The 9,924-nt window shown below is 35.7% G+C and overlaps 1 protein-coding gene across 1 annotated transcript; it reads left to right on the top strand.

The window, feature by feature from the left end:
- The first annotated feature begins 2,999 nt into the window (after window positions 1-2,999).
- On the top strand, window positions 3,000-3,585 carry LOC149832967 (histone H3.2-like). The gene has a single exon (XM_090014799.1). The coding sequence runs from the start codon at window positions 3,051-3,053 to the stop codon at window positions 3,459-3,461; it is 411 nt and encodes a 136-aa protein (XP_089870925.1). The 5' UTR covers window positions 3,000-3,050; the 3' UTR covers window positions 3,462-3,585.
- Window positions 3,586-9,924: the final 6,339 nt, after the last annotated feature.

Raw genomic sequence — 9,924 nt, 5'->3', positions numbered from 1 at the left:
TAATAACAAATAACATTTTTGAAACCATCTCAACCTTTATCCTTTTTGTTTAGTTTTTTGATCAATAATAACTCGATCTTTTAATAAGATACAAAAACACGTGAACCAAAGCACATTCGAATTGCCTTCGGCATAAAAGAAAGTGTGCTATCAAATCCAAATCATATTTTGTGTGGGATGCCAGATTGTGAAATATAAATTCTCCATTCCTTATTGACTCACCTTCAGTCTTGATGGCTACAAGCAAGGTGACAACGGGCTAGGTGACTAGAATGTCAAAGAGGTAGGGGATCAAAGAGCATTTTTATACCCTCAGGTTTCTCGCTTCCTTGAGAGCTTGATCTTCAGCCAAATCTACATAGCTTTTTATGTCAGCAAGTTTCCCAATATGAGCTTTAAAATCAATGATTCTTTGCCATTCTTCTATTTACTTGGGTGCAACCATATATCCAAAAGGGCGAGATGTGATGAAACATTGCATTTCATCTTTATTGTAATATCCTAAACTGTCTCCCTTGCTTGAACAAATGAGTGCATAAAAAAAATCATTAATGAACATTTTGTGAAGCCAATTAATAAGTAGATCAAGTTGCACTTAACAAATGATTGCATGAAAAAAAATACTTATAAGAATTCTGGTGAAGCCAATTAACAAAAAATGATAAGTTTTGCGATATTGGGATGGTGACATAGGTATGATAGGCTAAGACAAAAGCAGCCAAATCTTTGATCTTAGGTGTGGTTTCTCCCATAGTTGATAGAGAAGGGTACATGTAAGTTTTGAGTTAATTTTCATTTAAAAGTGTATATAAGAATTTTGATAGGAGTTTCTAATATACATTGATATGAGATTTTGGTAAGTGTTTTCATTGATAATGGTACAAGTTTCTAATGAATTGATGCAAGTTTGTGGAAATTAGATTCAATCAGTTATGTTGTAAGAATAACAAAATCATAATGTTGAGATGAAAGAAATGCTAATAATAAAAGCAAAATCACTAACTTTAAAAATAAAAAAACTACACAGTTTCACCATGTATAGATATAGTAATGGGTCAACTCATGCAACATATAAAAGGAAAATGTTTTAAGACAATAACCAAACAATCTCAAGTTAATATGATCAATAAAAAAAAATAAAATAAAATAAAGGTTGCCTCTTACAAGACTTTGTCAAACGTGCATGCAACTATGAGCCATGATACCTTAATCTTGTGTGTCTTCTCAAATATCAGTCATAAAATTTATATGAAAAGTAAAAAAAAAAAATTCAGGTTTTAAATCAAAGAAAAATAAACAACTTCAATGACAACCTCAATGAAAGTGAGAGAACCCAAGTGATGGTTTCAATGAAAGTAAGATAGATCTACATATATAAGATAATTTTTTGAGGGGTTGAGGAGGTCCTATTATTCACTATATTTTTTAGAGATGCAATGACAGCCGCCAAGAAACTAGGTTTGATACGGGTTTCACTTGTACAAGCAATCATTTTCTTATATTCTTAGAGACGAGTTTCATTTGCATTTAGAAACTAGTTTCTTGCCGCTTTTGAAACTGGTTTCAATGTTTTTTAGTTGGTTTGAAACCAATATCTGGTACTAGTATGCTGGAAACTATGGTTTATTCTTTTCCATGTAATAAATGAAACAAAGGAAAAATATAAGTTGGAATTATATGTGTTGCACTTCAAAAGACAATTTATAGGTATATGGCTGCATCTCAATGTTCAATTAACATATTCAGATTGGTCAACATGGCCAGTTCTACGATACCACTGAAAGCCTGCGTTTAATCATATATGTTAGTTATATTATATAAGGAGAAGGTATTAATCTGTATAAACTAGTCATTTTTTGAAGTTTTTTAAAATTATTTTTAAAAACATGAATATGTAAATGTTATCTATATGCTTGGTTTTTTAAGAACTGGTTTCCTGACTGTGTAATTACAGTATAAGTTTTTGGAAAACCACTGAGGTGGTATCCCATGTGGTAAGCGGGGGTCCTGTGCCAAGCTGAAGGCCCAGGTTAGAATCCCTCTACCACATGGAGCTTAAGAGATATCTGGCAGAGGTCTGCCCAACCCCAGCTTGCCTTTACAAAAAAAAAAAAAAAGTTTTTTTTTTTAAAACCAAGGGGGCTCCATTTTTGGTAGGAGCAGCTAGTGCAATGAATGGTATTGTTATAAAACTACTAGGGGTCCCATCCATACTGACAAATATAGCAAGAAATTGCCTGAAAGTTTAAAACACAATTTCTCATAAGATTTTCAAAATATCATGAAATTTATGAAAAAACATAAATAACATGATTTAAATGCAATATTTATGTTTTAAACGGCTATTTATCATGAAAAAACCATGTATTTTTATATTTAAATAAATTTTATTAATATTTTTTAATTTATTTTTTATGGCAGAGATTTTGCCAAAAAAACATGAGATTTATGATTTTTTTTCAATTTTTTGTGAGTTATTAAAAATCGATATTTTTGCCATTTTTAACTTTTGTCACTGTGGCTCGATCTAACCCCAACTTGGGTTTAAAAAAAAAAGTTTTTCTAAAACTTCAAAATATAACTCAAGACTTTTTACAAACTTCTAAAGCTCAAGAGTCAAGACATAGTAATTTTTTCATTCAAGAAGTATGATCCAAGCATCGATTCTTGGCAAATGAACCATACTCAATGCATCTATAGGATTGGATTTGTGAAAAAAAAATGCCAAAAAATGTTCAATTCATATCCAGATCAATCGAAACCGAGCCCAAAGTCCAAACACTAACAAACCAACCCGGGGATGCGTTTCTTCCCTTGAACACGTCATCGATCCACGAAGTCAATCCGTCCGCAAATAAAACATCACACTCTGAGCCGTCGATAGCTTCAAGATCTGACGGTCAACAAGACAACAACTCCTCGTCCATTTCCCCAAAAATTTCGAAGCCCGCCCTTCTCCCGCCTTCAAATACCGCCTCTCACCGTCTTCTTCTTCCACCTCACCGTCTTCATCTCTCTCTCTACATTTGTGCCTCTCTGTTCGTTTGGAAATGGCTCGCACGAAGCAGACCGCCCGGAAGTCGACTGGAGGGAAGGCGCCGAGGAAGCAGCTGGCGACGAAGGCGGCCCGGAAGTCGGCCCCGGCGACCGGAGGGGTCAAGAAGCCGCATAGGTTTCGGCCCGGAACGGTGGCGCTGAGGGAGATCCGCAAGTACCAGAAGAGCACGGAGCTTCTCATCCGGAAGCTGCCCTTTCAGCGCCTCGTCCGCGAGATCGCCCAGGACTTCAAGACCGACCTCAGGTTCCAGAGCGGCGCTGTTGCTGCCCTCCAGGAGGCGGCCGAGGCGTACCTTGTCGGCCTGTTTGAGGATACCAACCTCTGCGCCATCCATGCCAAAAGGGTCACCATCATGCCCAAGGACATTCAGCTGGCCAGGAGGATCAGGGGCGAGCGCGCTTGATTTGAATTGGGTTCGCTCCCCTTTTCTTTCTCTCATTTTTCGGGTCGGTTATGTAGTGTTTTTTTTTGGTTGATGTCATATTGTAACTGTATGTGATGATCATGAATGAAATGGCTTCTTTTCACTTCTGAGGCGCTTGGTTATTCTTACATCTTGAATGCTGAGTAATTGGACGTTTCAACTTCTTCGTTCTGTCGGGGTTTTGTTTTGTTGACTGACCGATTTATGTGGTTGTTATTTGGAGAAGTGGGTTTCTGTTTGAGAGAGAGAGAGAGAGAGAGAGAGAGAGAGAGAGAGAGAGAGAGAGAGAGAGAGAGAGAGAGAGAGAGAGAGAGAGAGAGAGAGAGAGAGACTTGCTTCCATAATAATCTGTCTACTTCTTATGCTGGAAAGAAATGGTACGATATTTTCCAAAAAAAAAACACTATTGTTAGGTCTCGGAGCACTCCTGTAAGCTGATTCATGTTTTGCTGATTTTTTTTTTTAAATTAAAAAAAGCTTTGGGGAAAAGTATGGCCTTCCCTGCTACATGACAGGTTGCGCAATTGTTTTTCTAAATATTCATCAGTACTTTCATGCCAACTTTTATCCAATTACCAACAAATTATAAAATATGAGCGTGAGACTTTCATATAAGCTGCTCAACATTTTCAATTTCAAAAATCATTTTATGGATGTAGTTTCTCTGGTAAAAAAAAACAAATTATATAAAAATTGTTTCTGCAGGTCATCTAAGTTAATCACGATTTGCATAGTGCGAACATACCTGAAGACACTTTAAAGATTGGTTCCTTCATGTAAAAAAAGAAATATTTCGTACTTAACATTGACCTAAGTGTCAGGTTGTAATTCATAATTTCATTCATCCTAGATTGCATTTAGCAACCCTGCATTGGCATTGTGAATCTGTGCATTCTGGTATAGCTCATAACATTGTTCACTCTTCCTGATTTTCAGTTATCAATAAGTGTCCACATTTTATCCTTATGCCTCTACGGTGCAGTATCATCCAAACAGCTCTTATTCAACTCATTTTGTTTCTTTTGTTGGTTTTCAGATATCTGTGATAGTTTCTTTTGATTTTCAAAATTGACTGGATACAAGTCCTTGACATGTTCATTATTTTTTCATGTTATATGTAAAATTCATTGAATAATTAATCTGTATGCATCATATCAAGCTGACAGATGCGATGCATTATCTCATTTCAACAGTTCATGACTTGCATGTTGATATTTGGATTCTTTCAGTTTGTTAATTATCATCCCTTTTGTTTTGTTTGTTTTGTATGCACAAACATGTTATGTGCATGTTGTTGGATATCTCTTGAAGGAGGAATCTCTCAGCAGCAGCCTAGAAGAACAACAAAAAGGACAGTGAAAGAAGAAAAGATTTTTGTTTTGTTTCTGTATGCCGAGCATTTCTCTTTATAGTCTGCTTTCTCTCTTGGATTCCCTTCGATTCGGCTTCGGCGAGTAGTTGTGCCAGTTGAAAGAGGATTTTGGAGGACCAGGATTTTGATAAACATGCTTTTGAAAACATTTTAGAAAAATATTTCACGGTTCATAAACGAGTGAGCCCTTGTTCATGGATGAAGCTGGTCTATGCTGTTTATGGCCACATAGACTATCAGCTCTCGCTTGGCCATAAATTTGCTGGGCTTGCTCCCACTTTTGTGGGTTTTCACTTGGAGATTATGGTTTTTCTTTTTTAAGAATTTTCATCGTAATCATAAATATCTTAAACTCATATGATAAATATGTTTTTAAAATAGGTCCTCAGGGGTTTCTTTTATTAGAGGATCAGTTATCATGCTTGATGTTGGTAGATAATCAACAATTATCTTATTTCGCTCAATCATGTCATGCATGTAATGCTATTTTACCATTATATGCTTGCTTTTTGAGCTATCAACTCCACTTTTCATTAAAGAAATGACAACTTGATTGTCACAAAATAGTTGCACACATTCAACTTTTAGATTTAGTTTTAAATCATTTATGAACTTATTGATCCAGACTGCAAATATCGCAGTTGCATTACATGCGATATACTTAGCCTCTTGAGCATGCTGAGTCACATAACCCTGTTTCTTACATGACCATGCAACAACTCTTCCTCCAAAGAGGAAGATGTAGCCAAAGGTAGATTTGCTATCATCTTTGCATCCTGCAAAGTCAACATTAAAATATCTAATTAAATCAAGGTTCTTAGTTTGAAAGCTTAGTTATAGGTCTTTAGAGCCTTTTAAGTATCAGAATATTCTTTTTATTGATTTTCAGTGAGGCCAACTAGGATTACTTTAATATCTACTTACAAGATCAACAACAAAGCTTATATCCAGTCTTGTACACAATATAAGATACATTAGGCTTCCAACAACTTGAGCGTATGGCACGTCCAATTTGTGTTGGCCTTCTGATGGGCATTCACTTTTACTCAGATTTACTCCTTTGGCAATAGGAGTACCAATGAGTTTTGAGTCATGCATTCTATATTTCTTTAAGATATAATCAATGTATCTTTATTGATTTAAGTTGAGAATTTTTGATTTTCTGTCTTGGGTAATTTTAATGCCTAGAATATATGAGGCTTCACCCATATCTTTCATTTCAAAGTTCGTATACAACCAACTTTTTGAGTTGGCTATCATTTCATTATTATTCTCGATTAATAATATGTCATCTACGCATAACGATATAATGCAAAAGTGACTTCCACTTTTTCTAAACATACACAGTGATCTAACTGATTGGCTACATACTCAATCTTGGTTATTCCATTATGAAAAGCCAAATACCAGTGTCTTGTGACTGTTTAAGTCTTTATAAGGATTTTTTCAACTTGTATACTTTGTCACTATCTGTGACATATCCCTCTGGTTGAACCATATAAATGGCTTCTTTTAAGTCACAATTCAAAATGATAATTTTTACATTCATTCGCCATACATCAAGATCGAAGAAAGCCGCTATAGACAATTATTCTTATAGATGCAAACTTGGCCACTGGTGAATATGTTTTAGTGTAATCAATTTCCTCTTTTTGGGAAAAACCTTTAGCAACCAGTCTAGCCTTAAATTTTTTCATGGTTCCATCATATTTGTATTTTTTTTAGGACCCACTTGCATCCAATAGGTTTTCTTCCTTCGGGGAGATCAGTCAATTCCCAGACCTTATTCTTTTCAGTAGATTCTATTTTCTCATCCATAGCTTTCTTCCATTCTGAAGCTTCATGTGATTTTATTGCATTAGAATATGACAAGTTATCAGTAATTTCATCTAGGTTTACTGAGTAACATAGCTCATCAGACAAAAATACATAGTAATCATCCAAATAAGATGGAGGAGCTCTAGACCTTTTATGACCACTCATTCTTTGAGAAGTAGAGGGATCAAAATCAGTAGGTTCATTGCCTGACCGTTCCACAATTGGTTTATTACCAGAGTGTTCTACAGTTGGTTCTTTGCCTAACTGCTCATGATCATTCAGTAAATCAAACAAGTCTTCACCTTGATCATTGGATTGATTTATGAGTTCTTCAAGAAACTCTACATCTCTACTTTCGACCAGTCTCAACCTTTTATGATATAACCTATAGCCTTTTGATCCTTTAGGATAACCACTAAAAATGCATCTAATTGATCTATTGTCCAGTTTATCCATAGATCTAGAATCTTAACATGTGCTATAGATCCCCATCTTTTGAGATGAGCTAAGTCTGGTTTCATACCAGTCCATCTTTCGTAAGGTGTGGTTGGAATAATTTTGCAGGACACACGGTTCATTGTATACATGACTGTATTCACAGCTTCTCCCCAAAATATTTTGGGTAACTGTGCACCTGCCAACATGGACCTGACCATGTTCAAGAGTGTTCTGTTACATCTTTCAGCAACACCATTTTGCTGAGGTGTTTTTGGCATGGTTCTTTGCCTGTCAATGCCAAGATCCTTACAGAACTCATTGAATTCATTAGAGGTGTATTCACTGCCTCTATCTGACTTTATTTTCTTTATGTTTCTACCAATTTGTCTTTCAACTTCACTTTTATATATTTTGAATTTCTTGAGTGCTTCAAATTTTTGTCTGATAAGATATAAGTATCCATACCTCGAGAAATCATCAATGAATGTTATATAGTATAACATGCCACTGTGAGTTTGGACCCTGAATGGTCTACAAATGTCTGTATGAATTATTTCTAATAGTTTATTAGCTCGCACAACATTTGATTGAAAGAGTTTTCTTGCCATCTTTCCATATATACAAGACTCACATTTTTGAAAGCGAGACTCATTAAAAGCAGAAATAATGCTTTGTTGGGTCATTTTCTTCATCTATTTAATGCTTATGTGACCTAATCTTTTATGCAATGTATTTATATCAATGCTAAAGGCACAATCAATATAAATAGAAAGAGTTTCTTTATTATCATATAGTTTGAAAATATTATGTTCTTTTACATATTTGCCCTCAAATAAGACTCTTCCATGTTTACCCACAGTGACCTTTCCTGGGACAAACCTGACCTCAAACCCTTTTCCAGTGAGGGTTGGCACATACACTAGATTCCTTTTCATAGAAGGTACATACAGAATATCATTAAACATGACACTTGTTCTACCAATGTTTAACCTGTAGGATCCAAGTCCTAGCACATCACAATAAGAATTATTTTCCATATAGACTTTATATTCACCAAGTTTTAGCTCTTTTAGATCCACAACACCATCGGTAGTCTTGGCTATGTGACGAGTAGCTCCTGAGTCTACCCACCACCCTAAAAGCTCTTCATTCGCAAAGTGGCATTCTGACACAATACAAACAACCTCTTTGTTGTCATTTTTCTTATTGTTGTTGTTGTATCGATTATTCCCATAAGTCGTGTTGTTTGAAATCTTGGATCTGCAGTTTCTCTGGATGTGGCTCAATTTTCCACACTTTAAGCATTTGACTTGGGAGTTGTTGTTCCTTTGAGGTTTGCGAAAACCTGAGCCCTGTCCTTTGTTGAACTTGCCATTTCTTTTTTTCTTAAAATTATTGGTTTTAAAAGGTACTCGACTACTAGTGGGTGTCTCTTGGGTAATCAACAACTCAAATTTTTTCTCTTTGTTCATGTGCTCTTGTTCTATAGCTAACTGCAGGGGCAACTCGGTTAGGTTAAGATTTTTGGAGTTTAACCTAAGGGAGTAGTTACCATCTTCTAGGAGGATGGTAGGCTGTTCAGGATAGTGGATACTTGCATACGGTCTGGGATAACATTCCCGGCTATGGCTAGGTATTTTTCCATGACTAACATCCTATTTACATGGTCCACTATACTCTCATTTTCTTTCATTCTATATGAGTTATATTGCTCTAACAGTAGCTAGATGTGAACATCAGATGTTATGTCGTATTTTGCAGCAATTGCTTCCATCATATCTTTTGCTGAGGTGAAGTCTTCAAACACCCTAATTAGGTCGTCATCCATGTATGTAAGCATGATTGTCCTAGAGTCATCTTTCAAAAAACTTTTTATATTTATCTTTTTCGTCCTTAGTTGGGGGTTCTTCAGGTTTAGATACAGGGGTATTTAGGACATACTCTAGGCCTTCTAAGGTAAGGGCTAAGGGTATACGTCTTTTCCAGATGACAAAGTTTGATCCACTCAATTTGTCAGTTTTGGCTAGTTCAGAAGCACACTCGACTGACCATTTTCTTAAGACTATTGATTTTGACAAGTTCAACAAATTCGGACAAAGGAAAAACAGAAAATTAATCAATTAATCCACGACGTAAAAGAAAACTTAGAAGAATACACTCTCTTTGAAAAAACCCACCCCTTTATGTATAATTTTTGTTATATATATTATATATATTTTAATTTTTTTTCGATAAACCTCTTTCTGAGATTTTCAAAAAAAAAAAATCGGTATTCAAAAGTAAATTCTTAAAAACTAAAATGGTTTTTGAAATTTCAAAAAACCGCAAACCGTGTTTTGCAATTTCTGAAAAGAAAAGAATGTGGGATAAAATGTTTTAAACTTTAACATGGTTTTTAAAATACTCGAAAATTTCAGGGTGAAATTGAAATGTTTTAGAACCAGGTATAAAAAACCCTTTTCGAGATTTTTTTTTTCAGTTTTCTTTCGCTGGTTCTCTCTCATCTCTCGATCGATTTCAGGGCGATAGTACCACTGATGGTCTTTCCGGCCGATCCCGGCGACCCTCCAGCTTGCTGGAGGCTTGGGTTTGTAGATCCGGTTGCAGGCTTCTATTTTCTGAGTGTTTTGATGTTTTTCCCTCTTTCCTCTCTCAGTTTCTTAGAGGTACATGTCTGTTGGAGATTTTTTCGGCAACGCTCTGGCTCAACGGAGGTTTTGGGTTTGTAGATCCGGTTGCAGGCTTCTATTTTCTGAGTGTTTTGATGTTTTTCCCTCTTTCCTCTATCAGTTTCTCAGAAGTACATGTCTGCCA

Source organism: Nuphar pumila, chromosome 7 (assembly GCF_984573655.1).
Source record: "Nuphar pumila chromosome 7, dmNupPumi1.hap1.1, whole genome shotgun sequence".
Lineage (NCBI taxonomy): Eukaryota > Viridiplantae > Streptophyta > Magnoliopsida > Nymphaeales > Nymphaeaceae > Nuphar > Nuphar pumila.
Note: the sequence above shows the minus strand (reverse complement) of the source record. Positions and strands in the feature narration are given on the sequence as shown.